Below are 23,792 nucleotides of genomic sequence, written 5' to 3' on the forward strand. Positions count from 1 at the left end.
AATATGAATAAAACCAGGTAAAGGCTGTGTTGCTGTTGCCCATTTCAAGGAGACTGGGAGAAGAGTATCATAAGAAATTGTGTCAAAAGTTGCAGTCAGGTCAAGCAGGACAAGTATGGCCAAAAGGCCAGAATCTGTGGACATCAATAGGTCATTGCTCATTCTTATCATGGCAGTCTCAGCACTGGGGGTGAATGAAAGGGAGGTTTAAGCTTTTAATAGAGAAAATTATTGGACAGATGTTCATGCACCAAAGCAGCAACAATTTTTACAAGAACTTTAGACAGCAAGGCAGGATTAGAAAATGGAGAAAAGTTATTTGGATTAACAGGATCAGAGCCAGGGTTCTTGAAAATTGGAATAACAACTGTTGTTTTTGTGGATATTTAACTAGCTTGGCGAAAGAGATGAACAAATACTATTTCTAATGTGAGGAGAGAAAATAGAAGAGCAAGCTGTAACTAAGTTAACTAAGCAGAAGATCCAGAAAGCAAGTCAATGCTTTTGATTTCTGAATGAAGCAGGAAACAGCAGAAACTGTTGGTGGATCAAGGTTTGATTAGGAGTATTTGAGAAAATCAGACTGCACAGATGTTGACATTAAATTGTTGATGAATGTTTTCCACTTTGGTATTAAAGATAGACATACATTTGTTGTAGAGTTCTATCAAATACATCTGTGTTAAAAATTTGTCAGAGGGCTGGATTAGCTGGTGGCATAGGAAAAACGACAGTTGTTGACAATACTAGATCTGAACAGATTTAGAAGTTAAGCTGAGGTAGCAATAGAAATGGCTTCCCTGTAGAAAATGGTGCGTGTTAAATACACGTCTTTATGAGCAGCACTGACAGTTTTCCTGTAGAGACCCTCTAGGGGACAAGGTTTAGCTTTGAGGAGACACAGATGAGGAGTGTACCATTGTGAAGAATGGATGAAAGGCTTCAGGGAGATGCAGATGAGGAGTGTACCATAAAAAAGGAATGGGTGAAAAATCCAAAAGTGTTCGTAGTTTTGAGTTATTCTGATAAACCCGGTCCTGTGTTGAAACACAGCACAACAGAGGACTAACAATTTTGTCCATGTGAGTGTTTCAAAAGGTTGACAAAAGTGAGAGTGATTATAAACTGCTTGCTGTCCAGTCAAAACATTGACAGGATGTGCAACTGTAAAAAAAAAAATCCTGAAAAAAATATGCAAATCAATAGGAGCAGTGGAAAGAGTCGTTTTGTCTTTTCAAATGCTTACAGTCGCTTTAGAGGAATATTTTATTTTATGTGGCTGGGTTCACAGCCTCTACTGCCATCCTCTACATAATGTGAATGTGTTAGAGACTAGAAGCAGGGGTTGTATCTTAAGTTTAGGTTTGAATTTATTTGACAGGTCTTTTTTTGCTTAACTGATTCCTAAAGTATTCACTATGTTAATGAAAGCATTTTTATTTTATCTTTTGTTTTACTTATCATAACTGCTAATACACCTGTTTTTATTTTCAAGAAAACCACCAGTATATACGCTTTTATATGGCATAGATCCTCCCAGTTACTGCGAGATTAACGGAAAAAGTGTGTGTATGTGTGCTTTTTTTAAAGGTCATTTGAAAAAATGAAAGCCAGAGATTCTCTTTGTGTGTTCTTTGAAGTCACTGTCAAAGTAGTGCCACTGTGCCCTTTTGGGATATCCTACTGACAGTCCATTAAGTTGAAGTGTAGATGGAGTCTGTACCTGAGGTAGTGTGCTGAGTGATGAGACAAAAATGCCTTGTCCTTTGTGAATAGAGTAGACAGTGAGGGAAATGTTGAAATCTAATGTTGGCAAGAAATAAAATTAGGGCAATTTTTTGGAATTGACCCTAGTGGTCCCTCTGTGGAGCAGGAAGAACCCATTTGGAGTTTCTTTCCACAGAGTGCTCTATCTTTGCCTTGAGTTTAAAGAGGCTGTTGGAATTGGTTAGCAGATTTAAATCTTATTAGCTTTTGTCCCACTAGCAGTCACCTTTGCTGCCTTTTATTGTGCAGGCTGGATGGTGTTTTGTGAGTGAATGGACAAAAGAAAGAAGTGGGGGAAAAAATCCAATTTGTTGGAAATAAGACTGAATGTGAAATACATTTTCCATGCATGTTCTTCTCCAGCACTAGTTTATAAAGTTATTCTTTATATCCTTAAAATGTAAAGCCTCACAAACTACTTTTCAAAAGTATTTTTTAGTGATTGTTTTGCTTCATCACAGCTTCACTTGTGTTTACTGAGATACAGTATTCTACACACCTTGCCCCAATGTTTAGATTTTCTGGAAAATATTCATGTATCGATATATTTTTACATTTTGGATTAGATTATGTACATTTATCCTTGAGATTATATGAGAATATAACATTATTTGTTAATGTGTAAATGAAATTGAGATAAAAATCATCAATAATGTTGCCATATCTTGTTTTGAATAAACACCGTCTGTTTTTAGTTCAGATAATTTAATAAATGAGCTTTTTGGGTCAGTACAGATTTAGATCTCTGTTTATGCATTATACTTTATGAACTCAGTGTCGGAGACAACCCTTCACTCAGCTCTTAGCATAAAATTGTTTCCTTTGTGATAAAAACCTGCTTTCTTAGAGTTGTTTCTAATTTCTTAAGTTGTTGTTTCATGCCAACATACATGCATGCGCACACAACATAGTGACAAACTGCATCCAGTAATGAACTTAAGACTATCAACGCGTTCACAGACTAGACGGGTATTGGTTTATGACAGCTGTAATAGCTTAATTTTTGGTTTTCATCAGACTGATAAAGAATAGTTACTGCTTTGCACTTCAAGATGGATCACAAATGTGTGATTACAGACTTGGTGTATTGAAAGTTCAGTGTAATTAAAGGGTTCTGCTGCTGCTTTTGTAAAAACTTTCTTCGTACTTTCTTTGAAACATGCTCAAGACACACATATCTATATGCTTAGTTTTCATAGTGTTTGAAGAAATATTTCTTCTCTTGTACTCTGTTGTACAAAAATAGTAATCTATAAAGTACAATTTCAATGTTTTGCTTGAATTTTTTTTTACATTTAAACAGATGTGTTTTGTTTTTGTATATATTTGTAAGAGTTTTAACAGCAAATTAAATGTTAAGGTCTTCTAAATATAGTTTATTGAAGAAAAGTTAGTTTTAAGGATTAGAAATAGATATTTTATTTGGCTGACTTCTAGTTATCTGAAAGCCCTGATTTTTCTAAAACATTTACAACTCTGAAATAGTTCCTCTCGGGTGGATATTTGCTTTCAAAACATCTAAAGACTAAAATACATACATACAGGTGCTTACAAGACCTGTAAGTATCTTTTGCAATATAGAATCCTTTACTTTAAATCCCATCTCCTGCCTTAGGATACCTTTCCTTTCAGGCATAAAGTATTCCTGGAATACTGTTAAAGTTGAAATAAGTCACAGACCATTGAGGGGGGGGGAGTTAATGGTTTAAAAAAGAAGAAAGTTAAGACTTTTTCAAGAACAGGGTAAAAAATGTGCAATGCTGCAGGTAAGCAGGTATAAGAGTGAGGACATAAACCTGAACTTGTGTGAAAGAAAACAACGGGACACAGAAGCTGGAACTTTATCAGATTAACTTCATAAGTTGTGCTGTGGAATTTTTCTGTTTTTTGCTTGTGGCCTGGATGTGTTTAATCACTGACATACCGTATTTTCCGGACTATAAGTCGCGTTTTTTTTCATAGATTGAATGTCCCTGCGACTTATACTCCAGTGCGACTTATATACGAATTTTTAATGAGATGAGATATGGGCCGTAAGTCTAGAGTGCCCTCTTATGGTGATCTATGCAATTACTTTATTTACTTTAGTTATTCAGACGTGACACAGAGGACGAAGAATTTAAGGGATTTAGTGATATGGAGTGAGATTGCGTGCAATTAATTACAGTAAAGATACAAAGTTGATGAGTTCTTGAGTCTATAGTTAAATAAAACTGTTATGTTATATAAATGCTACACCTTTTCGTTTTTTTCATGATGCTAATATGTGAATCTGTGTTGACACATATTCAGCCTGTTTTCTATTCACTTATGAATGTTATAACTTACCTTCCAAGATGATGTAATATCGTTTTTTTCAACCAGTTTGTAAAAAAAATTACTTGAAAAAAATGCGACTTATACTCCAGTGCGACTTATGTATAGTTTTTTCTTCTTCAATATGCATTTTTTGGCCCCTGCGACTTATACTCCGGTGCGACTTGTAGTCCGAAAAATACGGTAGTTTCATTAGTAGACTTGGAATTTCAGTGTTTAAAATATTTATTCTTAGAAAGGTATTTATAAACCTTGTTGACTTTCAGAAACAATATAAATGCTAAATTAAGTATTGCTGTTCTCAGTTTCTGTCTTTGTTCTGTTTTGGTTTAAAAAAAAATCCTGCAGATGCTGCATTTACCCCTTTGATTAAAAAAGTATTATTGACCAAACAGACTAATTGAGTCAACACATTAAAAAAGTGATGGTCTTTACGGATCTAATTATAGTTGAAGCAAATCTCTAATCAGAGCACTTTTTCCAGATGGAATCCGGTGAACCATTTACCAATAATGATAATGTCTTACTATTAGGTGTATACATATTTTTTCTTACTATGTTTAGGATATTACTGATTCACAGACTTGCTTGTAGGTTGGACAATGAGAAAATTGTATAAAAGAATGTCATGTGGTACAGCAGGCCTCTTCTGTTCTATTTCATTAACAATATATACATACCCCCTGAACCAAAGCACAAGCAAGAAGAGCAGTGAAGCAGGACGATCGATGAAAAAGTTCTGTTTCTAGTTTTCATGGCATGACTGTCCTTGGGCAAGATGCTCAACCCCAAGCTGACCCCGGTGTGTTCACTGGTGTGTGAGCGTGTATGGCAGAGAACAGCTCTGCACTCTGTGACTGCACTGGATGGTGCTCGCATTGTAAAAGTGTTCAGAATGGTCAGCAATTTACAAAAGTGCTATACATTTGCAAATTACAAAAGCTGCTTGTTAGAGGTCAGAGTTGTTTTGGAAAATACATTTGAAAATATCAGATGACTTTCTTATCGTACAGCATTATAAATAAAATATAAATGTCATAAATATGGAAGACATAATCACACAGAGTTATTGTAAGACTCTGGCACCTCTCACCCTCATTTATTATACCATATTTTGCCTCTATTATAACATATTTTGCCAATGAAATCAAAATATGGCTCCAGTTAATGCAGTTCATTTCTGTAAACAGAAACTTTCAGCTTTTATGAAATATATTTTACTTAGTGTAATTAGCTAAATACTTTACAGAAATTATTAATATGTGGGCTCAGAATGATGAATATAACAAATTGAATTAATTCCTTTTTACTTCGAACTTCAGTTGAGGAGTTACTGTTAAATGACCTTTAAGGTCATTGTAAATAGTAAAGACATTGGTTGTTAGTCTGTTTGCTATTTCATTCATTTACATACTATATATGTAACAACTTGAATTGAGCTAATTTGCAAGTAGTCTAGAAGTTTAAGCTTTTTATTTAGCTTGAATTTATTTAGAAGTCACACATAACTTGGATCCCAGTAAATTAAGCTGAGAAAGACATATAGAGTGTTAAAGGACAAATGTTTAAGGGGAAATCAATCAACAGAGGGTGTAATAAGTAAATGTAGATTGGTAAAAAGATTGACCATATGTTCAAACATATTTTCAGGTACAGTATATGGCGGCAGCTTGGGCTGCTGTGGCATGATTTAAAATAAATTACTTTTTATGCCCAGCTGCCACTGTAATGATAAGTGCTCCTGTCTTAGACATTTACCAAATTGAGTAATTAAATCTGTTGTATTATAAACAAGTTTCCTAAATAACGTCCTGTATTTGAATTTATGTCACTGATGTGATTTAGAAATGGCAATGGTTGCTTATACTAATACTACTTATTCTACAAGGGATTTGAAGTTGGATCTGAGGTCCAATGTTGTACTTTCCTACAGTTTTATTGCAGTATCAGATGGTTTGAGCTTGTCTATGTTTGGTTTTTAATGAAACAAAAATGTGTATGCAGTCATTGGAATTGAGATATATGACCTTTTGAAAGGCGCTTTCCCACAAGGTAAATTTGCTGTTCGGTAAGGGACCAAACATGCAAATAAGGCAGCCTACAGCCATTTTTCTGCCGTCTGTTCCAGTGCATTTTAATGAAGCTGATGGATTAATGCTTCAATATGGTAGCAATCTAGTCAGGGGGCATTTTGCTGTGTTCTAACATTGCCCAGCTTATCACATCAGTAATGGCCACTTACAATACTTGATCTGTCTCCACATCATTTTTCCAGCTAAGTGTGTCATAAATGCCTTTTTTTTCCCAGTGGAAAACAGTTAAACTTCACAAAAACAACAAGACCTCAAGATTGAATTGTCAAAAACCCAAGCTCCCATGCATTGTTGGTGATTGTAGATGTTGATTAACCTACAGGGCACACATTTAGCGGGACATAAATGGACTTTATGTTACTGGAAAAGGTTTCTGGTTGTGTGCTTGCATACATTTGTAACAGTTGAGCAGGTTCTAAGGTAAATGAAGCATGCCTGTGTGTGTGTCTTACTTATCAGAGATTCGTTTTAGACTAAATCTAATGTTTTCTTCTTTTAGCAGTACATTTGGGAAACATGGATCAACTATTTGCCAATGTCTACATTTGGAAGCCATGTCTAATCATTTTTTATTATTATTTGCAAATATGTACTGATATTTACTCTTTGTCATCTACCTGTCTACTGTCATGTCATTGAAATGATTGAATTTTTAAACCACATTTTCTGGTAGTTATAGTTTTGACCCTGAAGTTTAAACAGTCAAATAAATACCCCTCTCTTTTAACTCTTTACTGCTAAGAAATGTGAAGTTCATTCACATGTATGCTTGTATGATTTTCACTGACTTACCTGAGCACCGTGGACCATGTGTAGGAGTTTGTCTGACATCTTCTATATTTCAATGTGGAGTTATTAGAACATATGCTAAGATCTACAGCTATCTAAAGCAGGAGCTTCAAATACTGTATACATATATTAAAAAAAAAGTTGGACAAAAGTTGAACATTATACATGAAACATGCAGTAACTCAAGTGAATTAATAAAAACTCAAACTTAATTCCCATCTTGTATTTGCCCCGATATGTATATAATAGATTGTCTCTGGTCTGCGTATATGTGGTAATACAATTTATTTTTTCTTTATATGGATTTATGTCACGAAGTTCTAAATCCAAAATAGTGTGTAGAGATGGCATTAGGCTAATCTGAAAAACACAATACAACTGACTTTATCTCTCCTTCTATTCAGGTATTCGGCGATTACTATCATTTCCGTCATCGCACAGTGGTAAAGAGATCCTTGTCAGATCACCGGGGGACAAAAGTTCGTCTACTAAGGGATCCCAAGGTAAGGAAATTATTTCAGGGGTTTTTGGGGGGTGTCTTAAGGTGATATTTCAGTTTCGTTTGTTGTTGCATCACTTCCCCTCCTTGTAAATGTTTTTTCTTTTTCTTTTTGAGGGGGCTGTGTGAAACTGTGTGGGAGGTTGGTGGGAACCTTATGCATTTCATTTGAAGGGTTACTCATTACACATGGTCAAAGGAAAGCATCTTATTTAAGAAGTGTTTTGATTTTAATTGTATCCGTTTTAAGCATGTTTTCTTGTGTTAGCTACTTTAGAAATGAATATTTAGTTGCTGCTTCTGCTTGCCAGAGTCTGTTCAGAAGCTCTATATTTCTTAGACTAATCCTTGAGTCTGTAATCTATATCATGCGATAAGAAATTCAGCAGGAAAAGCAGTTAGCCCCGCCCTTGGTGAAGACAAATTGGTTTGGACAAATTCAGGGATCTGCAATTTTCTGTCAAAAACAACTTGTTTTTCTGGAACATCTTGTTTCATAAACATCAGATCGTTAGATTTTTTGACAGAAGATTTGTGATATTCATTCTTATGTGAAGATCTAGTCCTGCAGTTAAAAAAAACCTATTTATGTCTTTATTATTATCATTTTTTTTTAATACATTGATGGATTTATTTTTTTTTTCCTTTTATTTATATGTTTTTAACAAGAATTCATGTTGTTGCTAATTCTGTTTTTGAATTGAAACCAGGGGGAGGGTCTAAAACATTTTTTATAACAAGAATTGGCTTCTTCCACATCAGGATACCACATGAAACCAACAACCAAAATAATATGAAGTTAATGAAGTTAAGGGAGAATTTACATGAAAACTTCAAATAATAAAAAAAATGTTTTCTTTTTTCTTTATTTTGATGACCCTTAAAAAGTATACCTATCTTGAAAAAACTATGTATGAATCTAATCTTGCATCAGACATGAGTGTAACATCCTAATGCTTCCCACTGGAAAAAATGAAGCAGTTGGAACGACTTCATTTGCTTATCTGGGATTTCCTGCAACACTGCAACTCCATTTCCTGTTGTTAATTTTTTTTCCTTATATCGCCTCAAGGAATATTCATTGTTAGTTCCACGTCTTCCTGTCAAACTGAGAGTCAGTACTTTTTTTTTCTCTTTCATGCTGTTTGGAGTTAGCATGTTACAAGCTGCACGTTTACAAATCCACCCTCTTTTTTCTGTAAGAATATCCATATTTATTTTAAGTGTGGACCAATTAAAAAATAAGCTATTTTTACTCACAGATTTTTGTTTTTTTCTTTTTTTATCAGCCATAATAATCGTCATAGAAAAAAGCAAATAGAATTGAATTTGAATTAGACGAATTATGGATTTTAGAGAGGGTGCCTAAAGCTCTTAAAATGGTTGAGATGAAGTCTGAACAAAATGCTAAATAAACTATTTGAAAGCTGTCTCAATTACTCCTAAAAGCATCTGGACTACTGCCAAATCTTTATAGACTGACAGCAGAACACTCGGATTTGGTTGTGACTCCTTTTATTATGTATGCCTTATGCTCTTCTTAATTTTAACATTTTTATACTTTTGTGTTTGCTACCATATAATTCCATTTTAAGTCTTTTTTTTGCTTGTTAAATTGTAACGAAGGAACAACATTGAAAGCTCTGACTTTTGAAACACAGGATTTAACCATTCACTGCAACGAGATACCAGCACTTGAAACATTTAACAAGCTGAAGCAAGAATTTAAGGCTTAGTTGGTCCCAGAGGGATGATGCTTTTCCCATATTTTAGAAGACAAAGAAACAGTTGGTCAAAATAAGTATGATGAATGAGGTTTCTGCTTCTTTGATGAAAAGGATATTCCATGAAGTCGTGAGGCACTTCATTCCATTGGAACAAAACCTCCCTCAACAGTGTGAGGTTGCGGTTTTAATTATTAATATATTGATTCTTGCTATCTATTAGACACAACTGTTGAAAGAAAAGAGTGCAAGATTATTTGCTTCTGGTTAGTTGGCCAACCAAAGCATCTTCAAATCTTAGCTCAGAGTTAAATCTGGTATTAAAAAAATAAATAAATAAATAACTACAAAGATTTCAACTGCTGCATACATCTCATCAACATTGCACTCATGTCCCAGTTTTCTTTTTCTGTTTTTTTTTTTTGTTTTGTTTGTTTTTAGCACAACTTGGCCTTGCTTCACTCTTTCTGATGGAAATACATTTTTTGTGGAATATTACATTTCTTCAAAACCTAATATTTGTCAAATTTGTATTTCTTTTAAACTGTCCCTCTCTCTCTCTCTCTCTTTTTTGAGAAGGACATTTGAACATAGTTCCCTTTTTGTCTGCATGGAAATCAATGTAGTATTGACATCTTAGACAGAAATAGGTTAAGGAAATATGCAAAAGGTAAAATTTTGCATCATGGCGCAGAAGAATTTTTTTTGCTGTACTAAAAAAAAACAATTAGAATTCAGACTGCTTAAAATGTATTACTCTTCATTTAGATGTGATTGTTTTTTTTTACTTTTTTAATACTTTTTTTATACATTTGTCTGAATCTAATGCTGACATTTTATTTCAAGTTTTAAGAGCAAATAGTAAATGGGTCCATCATTAACCTTTTTAAGCCAAACTGCTTTGATCTTTCTCAAAATATTATTGTGATCTATGTCAAATTCTTAAAACAATGGAATGTTCAAAACATACAAACTATTCCTAAGCAAAAGAATATGGCTCAATTTAAAGTTTTAACATGCTAATAAATTTGTACATGAATTCTCGAAAAAAAATTAAACATCATCCTTTTTTCTATTCAGTAATTAGCTAAAATATCCATCACCTAAAATACAGTGTTATTTCAAAAATGTAATATTACCAAATTCTAATTTGTCTTAGGGCTGCATGGCGGCGATGTGGTTAGTGCTCTTGCCTCAAATCAAGAAGGCCCCTGGTTTAAGTCCCGGCTGGGGGACCTGAAACAGGATCTTCAATGGGGGACCTTTCTGTGTGGAATTTGTCTTAATGGCAAAACCCTCTCAAGCTTATTTTAATTTGAAATAGATAAAAAAAAATCCTTTTTTTCTTTTTTTTTGTTAATTTGTCATTTTTGTGCTTGCAAACAACTTCCTTCTTCAGAAATTACCTTTTGTTTTCCCTTCTTTATGCTGGTTGTCTAAATCTTCCTTTAGAATAACTGTCATGTCTACACTCTCCACGATTGTTTGGTCCACACACCTCCAGAAAACATCAGCAGGTGTTTTAAATCAGTTGGTTGATTAGTGCTTTCAAAGCTCGACATTTTGACTGTAATAATTGATCAAAAGCTGTTTTTAGAAAAACTCCCCACATCCATGGCTTCTCACTTGTTCATCCTTCTTATTAGATTTTACAAATGTTTTTTTTTTCTTTTTGAATATTTTTATTCTTGTGAACTTTCCTGTGAATTTTTTTTGCATTAAACACCATCAGACCACCACTCATTACATTTTAAAACTGTATTCTTATTGTGCAAAATGAATTTATTTTCTAGTTTTCAAACATAACAAAAAAAAAATCCACAATTGATACATTTTCAAAATATTTTCCTTCCATCTGTGAAATAATCAAACAATATATTTTTCTCTTTGTCCAAATTAACTTAAGACCAGCTAAATGTTTTCTCCAAGTTTAAAACTGCCTGGAGTTGTGGCAGAATAAACAGAAAGCTGTAGGGAACGGTGAGTACTTATTTGTTTATCTCAGCAGAAGTTCTTTAACTTAATTTGTCAATTCTATTGACTGCCTAGCTCCCCTAATTGCACATGTTCCGTGAGAACAGACAGCCTTCTCGTTTGAAGTGGGAACTGCTGCCGCGACACCTCCCAGGGTTGCGCTGATCTTGGCAGAAAGAATCTGATGAAAACATCTCCTCCACTTTGACTGATTGAAATCACAAACTTTGAGTCCTTTGAAGTGAAATTGTTCCATTATGACATTTCTTGCTAGTTTATTTTGAATACTAAGCTGGCATTGCTTCAGTGTAGCAGCTAATATGACCTCCATTGCTTTTTCACTCTGTCACTCATCTCTTTAATGATTTGCAGAGGTGGAAGGAAATAGAGACGGGGAGAGATGAAGGATCTTTGTGATTTTTGTTGCCCTCCAAATCAGACATTGTTCCTTCAGCGTACTGTTTTATCTTTCCTCCTTGACTCTTCCTGTTGTCTGGAGCAATTTTCGAGTCAGGTGCCTTATTGTACAGAAAGCAAAAAGTTACAAAAATGTATGATTTTATGAATACTTAGTTTCTGCAATAACTTTTGCTCTTCAAAGTCTACAGGAGAGTTGTTTAATTAAATTCAAACTGTTCCTCAAATGGCACATAATGGCACATTACTAAGATAGACTTTTGGGAAAGTAGGTGAGCAGAATTTATGGCCAGTTAAATGCAGTCCTGACTGTCTCTGCTGTGTTGTTAAGTGTGTTGAAATTGCACCTCCTTTGTATCAAGTTCCACACGGGGTTCCTGTTTTTAAATATGCCATTAAAAACTGTATTTTTATCTTGACCTGCTCTGGAGTTCATGTGCTTATCTCATTAGTGTGGAGTGCACATTGCCCCTTGTGGCTGTAATCTCACGTTGTTGGCTGTCGATAATTAGGATCTCTGTTAATTTAAATGACATGGTTGACACTCATGGAAAGAAAAAAAAAAGATGATTTAATTCTAAGATTAGGCGCATTGGGTTTTTTAATTAAAAATAAAATCTTTTCTTTATTAGGGAGTTTTCTGTTGCAAAAGCAGTCTCAAGTGCATGAAAAAAGTCATATGTTCCTGCATTTTTTTTTAAATATATTTTTTAGAACAAAGCCAAAATGAACAGTATATGCTCAATTTACAAAATAAATGACACACTGACAGATGATATTATTGGATACAAAATAGTTGAAACTTTAAGTTTCTATGGAGTACATTTTTCTGTAAGATCATTGTCACATGTTGAAATGCTCAGAAAGTGAGATGGAGAGAGGGCGGTAAGGGACTCTCGCCTAGACTCCTAGGGGAATTTAATATGCTTAAAGGGATACCTGATAAAATTACAAAATGTCCTTGACAATTTCCCAAAGCTAGGTCTTTTGCCGTTTCATAAATGTTGCAGTATGACTAACATTTTCAAAGTTGTATTGAACAATCTGCAAACAATTTGGAACAGTTCCTTTTAACCAAGACTGAGTTGGAGATATTTGGTGATATAGTGCACAGCACAATCACATAAATATATATTTTTTTTATTAATACTAGGTCAGCTATATACTGTATGTAGTACTATAATCATGCACAAATGTCCTTGGGTCAACTACAATAATCTATCCAACGAAAGCTTTGCAGTTCAATTTATAGCGAATGGTTTGTTTAAGTCTTCATTTTATTGTATTTCTTCCCAGCTGGAGAGAGTAAAATATTTCTGTTCTGATTTCTTTGGTTGTTCATTTATTCACTCAGATTTCCACATGTTCTCATGTGTAATAGTCAACTTTCTCATGCGTTTGTTCTCTCTTTGTTTAGGTGTCTTGGGCAGAGCAGCAGGTTGTCAAACGGAGAATTAAAAGGGATCTCTCGGATGAACCTTCAGATCCAAAGTTCAAAGACCAGTGGTACCTTGTAAGTTTTTACATTTTACTACTGAAATTCTGTCTAACCACAAGACTCAGTTTAGCATTGCAGATCATTTATATTGACCAAATATTTTAGCTTTGATATTTCTACAAAGCTGAACAGTATATTGTGATGGTTCAATGTTTGAAGAGCTCAACGCCATTGATGGGATGTACATTCAGTATTTATTTTGAGTAGCAGGCTTAAGGAAATGATTCAGAATTCCACACAGATGAACATTGAGGAAAGATCAAGACAGTGGTCATTTATTTTAAATTTTTCTTCATCTTCTTCTGAGATTGATTTTCCCATGTGGTTTAAGGAATGCAAGTTCTACATTGGTCTATTAAAAGTAGCAGTTCCAGCTCCTGAGAGCATTTGCTGAGCTCCATCCTTCTCTCAGTGTTCGACTGTGAAGTTGCTTCAGGCAGAAAGCAACTCATGCAGATGCTAAACAGACTTGCCTTGTGAGTTCCTTTAAATAGCCATACTTTAGCAGATTATTTTTCTTTTTTAAAACTTTCAATAACTTAAAAAAATAAGAAAATTCTTTTGTTTTAAATCCTGCTTTTGGCAGTGGTACAAATAGTTTAAGGTGACGCTAGTTATTTAAAAATGTCGCCATGTATTGCAGAATTGCTATAAATATGGGTCTAGAAAATAGCATCGCTGTTAGTGAAAAAAGTTATATTTTCACAACCCATACTTAAGGTTTGATTTTTCTATTTCTGACAACTAACCGGTGCTCTTTTGGATGCTGCATTTCAGTTGTTTTCACATTCTTAAATGTCTTTTAGGCAAACACTCTCGGAAATCAGAAATTCTTTCACTATTAAACAAAAGCCATTACATTTTTAATTGTAAATATGGAAATAAAGTTCTTTAAAACATTTGAAAGGAACCATGGCTTTTCAAAAAAAGGTCAAGTTAAATGTCAAAATCTTATCTTTAAGCTCACAGAACTAAAACTGCGTTCCATCTTTTGCTTTTTATTGCTTTGCTCCAGCTGTTTAACAACAAAGTGGATGAGGTAAAGGATCTGTGTCAATGTTTACAGAATATAGGGATCCTTGCTACAAACAACTAACCTATTTTTATTTTAATCAAAATGTGAAAAATCATTAATTTTACTCTAAATATCTATTTAAATATCAATGTATTTTTCAAATCTGCATTTAAAATCGTTTTTGGATTCTAAACATTTTTTAACATATTGATATAAACTGAACATGAAACTAAACTGTTATTTTACTTTTATATTAAACACTAAATAAAAGCTGCTTTTTTTGGCCGTAAGATTTTGCAAAGTAAAATCAGTTGATAGATTTCATATTTGTTTTATAAGTTAGGATACATTTGAATATTTAAGAATAATTTTTCCTTTTTTAAGTCACAGTTTTATTACGCACATGATTGGTTCTTACTGCAACACAGTTAATTAGCTTTCCTCTCCTTTAGTACAACAACAACCACCGGGACTTGAATGCCAAAGCTGCTTGGCAGTTGGGCTACACAGGCAAAGGTGTGGTGGTGTCCATTCTGGATGATGGAATCGAGAAAAACCATCCTGACTTAATGCAGAACTATGTGAGTATAGTCACTACATGTACTTGAGCACTGATTTCTATACTAAAGTTTTTTGGATCTAACATTAAATTTGTCTCTTGAAAGGACCCGGATGCTAGCTATGACGTGAACGACGGTGATCCAGATCCTCAGCCTCGATACACACAGCTTAACGACAACAGGTACAGGTTTACTCAGAGAACACTCAAATATCCACTCTTTCCAGTATTCACTGATGCTACCACTCGTTTTTCTGCAAACACTGTTTTTATATGAACTCTTCAAGAAACGATTGTAGGTTTCCACTCTGTTTAGACTTTCTGAGAACTAAACTAAAACACCTCAAAGGATTTATTCACTACAGAGACAGTTTAGGGCTTCAGCTTTTTCCCCCCAAATATATAAAATCCTTTTTGCTCATAGTTTTGTGTGTGTCAGATCAAACTTGTTGGATTTGATTTGATTAGATTTACAGAAACTCAAAAGTGCCAATGAGGGATTTCTTTACTTAGAGTAAATCTACTCTGAGATTAAGTTATTATTTGTGGAAAACGGTTTTACCCCTGTGCCATCTCCAAGCAGAATTAAGTGCATTTCATCAGCTCTGTGATGTCTTGCAGAGAACTGGATAGAATTAAGTTGATCAGCATTGATGAAACTGAAACTCTCTTGGATCAGGAAGGATTTTGCTGACCTTCTTTTACCCTCACAGCCTGCCTCCATCTCCACTATCCTTTCCTATTTACAGTAATCTACTGCTTATGGGTTGCTGTCACAAGTAAGGAGGTCTAACCTGATCAGGGATGATGGGTAGCGAAGTTGGAAGTTTTTCATGCAGAAAACAAACTTTTCCACCAATGATGGAAGCACATTTCTGGATACAGTTACAGAACGACCTAAACATACCGCAATTACAATAGCTTTGCATTCATTGGAAGGGAAAATGGTAAAAACTGTTAATGTATTCATACTAAAAATAGATTTTGCCAGTTGAAGATAGAGCCACTATGGTGTCAAAGTAATAGTTTTTAAAAACAGGGAAGCAGAGTTCAGAATGTATTATTTCTGTCTATAGGAGACCAGTGTTCCTACTTAAGAATTAGAAAAAATTTCAGTGCTCTATTGTTTTTTTTTATAATTATTTACAAAATATTAGATGCTGGATTTAATTTTGTAGCACAAAAGAACATAATACTGGGTGAAAAAAGTATTTGTCAGTCATTCGATTCTGCAAATTTTCCCACTTAACAAGATGAGGTCTGTAATGTTCGTCATGCATGCAGAGTCAGTGACTGACAAATACTTTTTTGTACTACTGTACACAGGGACTTAAAGTCTTAGACTATGGTCACATATTTCAAAATGCCACTGTGTGGCAACCTAAATGCAAGTTTTCAACATTTGGTCACACAGCAGAATTTGTAATCGTGAGGCGGCAGTCGTATTTTTACATGCTGCGCGGTGGCCATGAAGGTTTTAAGAAAAAGTTAAAATTTTGCAGCGACCGGACGATTTTTCTCTAAAAGTTTACATTGGGCATTTTTCGAGGTTGCAAGGTGGCAGTCCAGTGACAGGACAATGTGTAAATGTCTCTGGACGGCAGCCGTCCATATCAAGTACCACCAGCTGCCCAGTAGCCTGAGGGCATGGAAAAAGCAGGCTGTTCTGCACTACTGACTGCCACCGTCTATATTCATGACCACACCAACGATTTAAAAAAAAAAAGAAAAATTGGGCGATGGCATGAAATCTTGAAGAATCTGCCGATGCCTCCATATTGTGCGTTGACAGTTGTATTTTTGAACGTTGGTTTAAAGTGACGGGACTTTTTTTTTTTTCTTATCTTTTCTGCTGCATTGTTTAATTGTGTCATCCATAATTGGAAGAGACAATTTAATAATAGAATTTTACTTATCCTTCAGTACAAATTAAAAGCTAAATTAACTCTAAACTTTCCTTCTTAGTAGATTTTGTGGATTTAACCTTTTTCACCTTTTTTTTTTGTAATTTACAACAACTCCATTCACCTGACTGAAACACAGATTGCATCTAGGTGAAGAATTTCCACACTCATTAATCTTTGCTTTGTAAATGCATGAAGGTCCTTATTGTTGGCCGTGTTTATCAGGAAGGAGAAAGCACTTCTTTTGCTAACAGACCATCTTTGTTTCATGAAGATTATGACTCCTGCCTTCTCCTTACAGACTATGATTTTCTCTCTTCATCAGCAAATGTGTTTATGACAGTGCTGTTTGTGTTTTTACTAGCTTAAGCAGCTACATAATGGCTGACAGAAAGTTAAACTTGGTGTTGAATGTTTTTGCGTGAAGTTTGTTTGAACAAATTGTAAAGTTATGGTTTATTTCAGAACACAAACTGAGCTGCTGTTGTTCAGAATATCAAAACCATTCACTGCTGTTTTAATGTGAACTCTTCTCATACACGACTCATTTAAACCTTTTGCCCTCATCATGTTTGTTTTATGACATAATGGTGTCCAGGGGAAAATTTGTGCGCCAAATAAATAATTTAGTCAATTCAATTTTATTGATAAACTTTTAATATTTGAAACTCACTGTATTAGAATCCAAATTCTATATTTTCCAGCTTTTCAAAGTAGGAATGGTCTTTTTTTATCATTTTTGAATCTCAAGTAGTAAAGTGGATAACTGTATACTTTTTTATTTGTGCTTTAGTAAAGCAATCTAACCCTGTCAGAAACCAAGATAAAAACTTAAGCCTCAAATCTAACTTGTTGAAACCTGTAGGAACCTAATATCTAAAAGCTATCAAGTTTGTTTCCTTTACTTTGCCTCAGAACCTCATAAATCTCTTTTAATTATGCCATCCCAACCCAGCTCTGTTCAGCCCATTACATATCTAAGCTCTTATCTCCTGCTGCCTACCTGTGTGTTGTTTTTGTTGCATGTTTAGTTTTGAGACTGATTATTTTTGAGTGCCAGTCTCTTTCCTTTTTTACTCCTGTAGTGTGCTTACTGCAGAGGCATGTGAAAAACAGCTCTGAGGTGGGCATAAAATGGCAGAACGGTTGTGTTTAGACTGTAAGCATTTGATCTCCTCTAAAAGCCAGAGTCTGTTCACCTCCACAAAGCTGATCTGTCTTTCCCAACATACAGTCAGCAGTGAGAAGCCTCAACCCTCCCGTTTATCTGAAGCAACTTGCGATCTAGACGTTACTCTTTCCAAGGTTCTCACAGACTCCTATCAGTGTGCTTTCCAAGACATTTTTTTTTTAATTTATTGAGAAAAGTTTTCTATTTTTCCTCTGTTCATTTTCTCCTGATTTGGTTCTTCGATTGTAATTTGAACTGTGAAAATCACAATTTATTCCTTTCACAAATCTCACACTGAATAAAACTTAAGAAAAAAAGTTTAACCTTAAAGTGGAGAAAGGACAGAATAGCCCACTTATTCATCAAGTTTTAGAATTATTGATCGATCACACAGTAATAAAGGAATGATTCTGTTTCAAATTGCTGCAAGCACTGAGGGTGGTAAAGTCCAACTTACCCCAATCTAAATTCACTTTATCTTATTTTTTTATGCAGCTCTTTCTGCTTCATAAACACTTTTGACCTTATAAAGTGAAGTGTTTTGCAGATTTACCTTTGAGTTTCAGTGAAGAAGAGAAAATAAAGAACTAAAAATGGCACAGCCTGGAGAGAACCTCAGTGATTTAAAATAAAACATGTACACAAAATATAGTCATGTCCCCACAGTGACTTTAAATGTGTTTGGTAGTTCCTGTAAAAATACAGAGTTTGCACTCATTTGTGTGACATCATCATATCTCCGTTATGACCTCAAAAAGGCAATTTAGGTTTTTCAGAATGTTAATAGTTTTCCTTTTCCAGTTAACTTCATTTAGTGTGATGGAGGATGCGTTTGATTTTATTTTTTTACAGTTTCTATGAAATGATTTGTGGTTTTGAGGTTTCCATGAAGTGCTACTTTCCCTTACTGCTTTATAGGAAATGATTTAACATTTGTACTTTCACACCCTCGTGAAGCGCGAAGGTGTGAAAATACAAACGTTTTTATGGTATAACTGAAAATCCATCTGGAACCAGATTTAACCAAGATCCGCCCGAAACCTTGCACTTTAAAATGCACACAAAAAGTGCAACATTTTGTTTTAGTTTGTAGCCTCTCTAAATGTAACGGCAGCAGCTTTTGCAACAAAATCATTTTTCTCCAACAATTCTAAAACCTTAAAAAGAAGAACCTGTTTTTTTTTTAGTAGAATAATTCATTTTTCACTGTATTTGATCATTGTAGCATAAAATGGATGAATTTGCTGTTTGCTGATGTGAAATGTTCTGAGCATCTAAATTTATATTAAAAATAACAAAACTTGTCCCACTATAAACATTACATAAAACAAATTTTAATGCATCTAATGCTTTGTCATATGTCTTGTTTTGCCCTTTTAAAAAGTAATAATTAGTTTCAATTGAAAAGAATCAATGCAGTCGGATTTATCAGTGATAATTTATCTTTAATTTTTTTTTCAAAAGTGCATAATTATTTGCTAAAGAAAAATAAAATGAGTCTGGGTGACTTTTCAGCCACTGAATAAACCCTGTTGCGCTTCTAGTGACAGAGAGCTCTTTGTTTCTTCAAACAATGTGTGTTTTTCTGGGCCACTTCCTTTGTGATCTTCCCCACTATGCCGTCACTTCTTTCTGTAGCCTCATTTCTAGATTCCGAGCCTCAGGGCCAAATCCAGATCTGGTTTCACCATGAAATCCCTCCTGTCAGGACATGAACAATCAAAATACGGACAGTCATTTACATTTTTTTTTTTAACTCTTGTCTATGATTTGTCTTGTTGGATAATTATTTTGTCCTTCAGCCAGATACGTGTGCCTTTCTGACTTGTTCAGAGAAGTTTCGATAAAATATGAAAGTATTTCTGGCTTCTAGAAAAGTTCCTTATGAATTGAAAAGAAAGGGAGAAAACTTTTATTTTATGGATCTGGTCTTTCTATTCCATCATACAATTCTTCTTAATGAACCCCTATAATATGATAATGACTTAACTTTGTTTAGCAATTTGGTCATACTACAATGTTGTTGGTATAAAAACTGAAGGACTGCAGACTTTATGGTGTGTAGAGCAAACACTCTTGCTTAGAAATAAACTACATTATATTTCTGAAGTATATTTAACAGATGATGGCATTTTTTTTCAATCTATCTGACATATGTTAAAAAGAAGCCAACACAAAGATGTTCTTTAGCAGTTTTTGTAAAATCTTTACAGAAATCTTCAAGCATAAGATAAGTAAATATGTGAAATCTAAAAGCACTATTAGAGCTGCATTTAAGCAACATCACAAAGCTTGTGTAGCAACCGAACTTCATTTAAAAATGACATATTAGTTCTTTCCAACGTGCTTAGTAAAAGTGTGTTTTTCCTTGAACATCTTATACACCTTACATTGTAATAGTTAAAAATATGTCTGCTTCTACATTCTCCACTACTTTTACTTGGTGGGCTTGAAGACTGCAGACCATTAGCAAAAACATTCAGTGATTAGGGCCCACCTACTGAGAATGCACAAAGTAAAAAAACATTCTTTACTAAATAAGCTGAGTGTTTTGATTTTACCTCTGATAAATGTTGTCATTACAAACATTTAGCTTTTTAATCAAGATTTTTAACTGTTTGCTTTCTCTGCCAACTATTGAGATTAGCTCTGTGTTCAAACAGTGTTCCTGCAGGGTTTGTGTCACGCTAAACCCTCTGTATTTGTGGGGGGGACATGCTCCAGTGCCAAAAATAAGATTTGATAACTGCAGACCTTATATGTACTTTGCTATTTACCAAATTAGAGAACATTTTTTTTCTATTATAAAAAAAACACTGTTAAAGAAATATCTTTATATCAAGCAGCCCTTCCCCTATAAATAAAATTTATGTCAGAAAGCTTCTTACACGAATTAGTGAGTTCCTCAATGTTATCACTCTCAGGAAAATTACTCCTTGGACATTGTAATTCAACAAAATCTTCCATAGTAGTTCTGTGGTGTTGTATCTCATAAATCAAGAAAACAGGTAAGTGAGCTTCATGAATTTCTCTGGAGAAATTATGGAAATTATGGGTTTTAACTGAGCATGAAGGCATCAGCCCGGGCATGCCTTGGATTTCACTGCAGAAAGCTAACCTGGCTATCAACAGAATCACAAGTACACATACCTAAAGACAATATACTTTTAATGTGCTACTGCTAACCTACTGACATCCTTCAATTTATACTTCATTGTAGAAAAAATGCTGGTTTTGCCTTTGGCAGTGACATTAAACTTTCCATTATTAGCAGAAAACTAAATGTAAATGAATAAACAGTCCCAGATACAATGCAGCAGCTTTCCCTTACTATATTTATACTGTATATTTATAGTGTCCAGAAAGCTCGGAGTTTATTTTAGTTGGAAGCATCATTTATGGTAGAATCTTTTTATGGGTTTTTGACCTCCTTTTATTTTTAAGGCTTTAAATGCACTTCCTGTAACATTATCCAGTTTTTATTTAGTGTCTTGTGCTTTAAGTTACATATCCTGTAACTAGTTCACAAGTTCCTTCCTTGTGTTGTTGCGACACATCACACTGTCATGTTTCAAAACACATTTTTATGTGAGTTTCAATTAATCCAAGGGTCATAGAGCTAAAGCAGATACAGTGGTTTATGTACATTGATGAATGGGTGTTTTAAAGGATCCAGAGCTGAGAACTGTCATTGTAAGTTTCTCTTGGTTTAGCTGAAAGCTTTAGTATAAAACATGAGACTATTTGTGAAACCTCATCAGGAGGTAAATATTGAAGTGTCTCTCTGCATTTCTGTAGATTTGTATCACTGTTTTATAAACAGAATAACAAGGATTAACAATGGTCTTTTTGCTTTGTGCTCTGGTTTCCACTCCAGGCATGGAACACGATGTGCAGGAGAAGTGGCAGCAGTGGCCAGTAATGGAATCTGTGGAGTCGGGGTGGCCTACAATGCAAAGATTGGAGGTAAGATTTATTTAAATTGTGTGTGCGTGTGTATTTTTGTACTGCTTCAACCAAACAAAATCTATTTTCAGAAGATCAGTGTTGTTTTCCTGTTATGCTTTTTCCACAACATATATTTTCAATCTTTTATTAGCAGCTGTAGTTGTTGTATTAATTGCTGTTTACCAATTGATGTGTTTTTGTTGTGCTTTTGCAAGTATCCATACAAAACAAAAACACCCATAGTCAACTAGTTGAGTGTGGTATAAAAGGTTTGAAAAGACATGGTGCTGTAGCTTTGATTTAATCTGGATTGATTTTGTGTCAAAGTTTATGTCGTCAATTTGGGAATATGTACACCAGAAATAACTGGTGTAATGCTTTTCTCATGCTTTTCCTGCCATGTAAGAGGTGGGCAAACATTCAAACACCTTTCTGCACAAAACCAACACAAGCAAACTCCCACCTACACTTTGGTTTGACTCATATCTCTGGCTTTGTTTCTCCAAAGATTCAATAGCACAGACTATATGAGGACTGGGCTTTTTTCTGAGCAATTATATTAAACTTAAATGCTCACTATAAACTGCGAAAAGCAATTAATTCAAACACATTTGTCACATTTAAAGATCTTGTGTTTATAATTGTCTAAAATCAGAGCACATCCAGAAAGAGGATTATGATTAGAGATTAATTAGTCATTTTAGAAAAGCTGTAAAATTACATTTCCATCACAGATATCAGTCAGGTTGTTATTGGAATCGACACAGAACTGTGTCCCTGCTGTTCCGAGGGGTTGCAACTGTCACTTTAACAAGTCTTGCATGCATTAAACATGCTGGGTAGACTGTGACAACCCACACGGTGAAATTTCATCACACTTTTACAGTGTTTGTGCCTGTGGTGCTGCAACACTCAACCAAGCTCCCTTTGAATGTTCCTTTTTCCTTTAGGTTTTTGTTTGTGGTTGCTCAAATTTCCTTTTGTGTTTGAAAACTTGTCATGCCGCCTTAAAGGTGCAATGTAATTAGTTTTCTGTTTTGTTTGAATTTTAAGTTTTCCTGGTTATCCATTAAATTATAGGGAAAACTAAATAGTGCATTTTTACTATGTTTTGCAAAAAACAGTTTAAATATAATTGTTCATAGCTTGTAGTTTACCAAGTATAATTGTTTTTTAATAATTCAATTTCTATTTTTCATATTTAAATTTTGTAGCACTCCTGCATAAACTAACTTACTGTTCTCATCTTCATTCCATTGTATCTTTTTTTTCTTTCTTAAGTTTTTGGTTTTAAACCCTGCTCACATAAAGGAGGTTTAGGAGGAAAGTTGTCCTTTAAGTTCTACTGCAACCATTTCCACACAGGCAGCTTATATTGCTTATTTGTGAGTCTGATTGCGTTCTGCTGACATCAGGATGCGGCAGAACAACGTGTTCTTAAAGAAGCCAAATGCATCCTTTCACTGTCTCTGTTTATAACGGTACTCTTCTCCCTCTATATATATGATACACGCTGAACCTTGAGTTTATTGTCAAAAAATAATGCAGGACTTGATATTAGAACTTAATAGGATTCCAGATGGCAATTGTGAATAAGATAAATGACAATGTTTGGTTGATTTATTGGAGCAGAAGGTGTAATAGTGTACTATGAGATAAAAAGTATCTGTAACTCTCACTTAAGTATGTCTTTTATCTGTAGATCCTAAAATTATAGCTTCAATTCAGAAATGACTACATTTAACCCAAAAATACTGTTTTAACAACACAGTAAAAGAAATACAGTTTCTGTGATCTATTACCCACCATTTACACGTCAAGTACAGCTGCTGCTTGTTCAATTGTTGGAAGAAATGCAGCAATGGCAAATAGTCCCTGAACAGTGGACTAATGCATATGGAGAGCAGAAACACAGACTGCATACATCAAGGAAAAACATTGAACCGCAGAAAGCCTGACAAATTAATATTTTTCTACAAGCATAAACATTTAGATACAAATTAAAAAAAAGAGTACTGGGACACATGTCTATATATTTGATATTTTTCCACTAACAACATGTTATTTCTTTAGCGATTGTTTCACACAAAAACCTCTAGAGGGCACTGTAGGTGTGCG

General features: G+C 34.4%; 1 protein-coding gene across 3 annotated transcripts in view; it reads left to right on the plus strand.

Moving 5' to 3' along the window:
• The window catches only part of furina (furin (paired basic amino acid cleaving enzyme) a), a 65,050-nt gene that overhangs the window by 23,838 nt on the left and 17,420 nt on the right, over window positions 1-23,792 (plus strand). For all 3 annotated transcript variants that reach the window (XM_024296037.2, XM_024296038.2, XM_024296039.2), the window contains exons 3-7: window positions 7,370-7,468; window positions 12,997-13,092; window positions 14,545-14,673; window positions 14,758-14,834; window positions 21,604-21,692. In XM_024296037.2, the coding sequence (XP_024151805.1) occupies window positions 7,370-7,468; window positions 12,997-13,092; window positions 14,545-14,673; window positions 14,758-14,834; window positions 21,604-21,692 (490 nt within the window). The remainder of the gene's footprint in view (window positions 1-7,369; window positions 7,469-12,996; window positions 13,093-14,544; window positions 14,674-14,757; window positions 14,835-21,603; window positions 21,693-23,792) is intronic.

This window comes from Oryzias melastigma, linkage group LG3 (genome assembly GCF_002922805.2).
Source record: "Oryzias melastigma strain HK-1 linkage group LG3, ASM292280v2, whole genome shotgun sequence".
Classification (NCBI taxonomy): domain Eukaryota; kingdom Metazoa; phylum Chordata; class Actinopteri; order Beloniformes; family Adrianichthyidae; genus Oryzias; species Oryzias melastigma.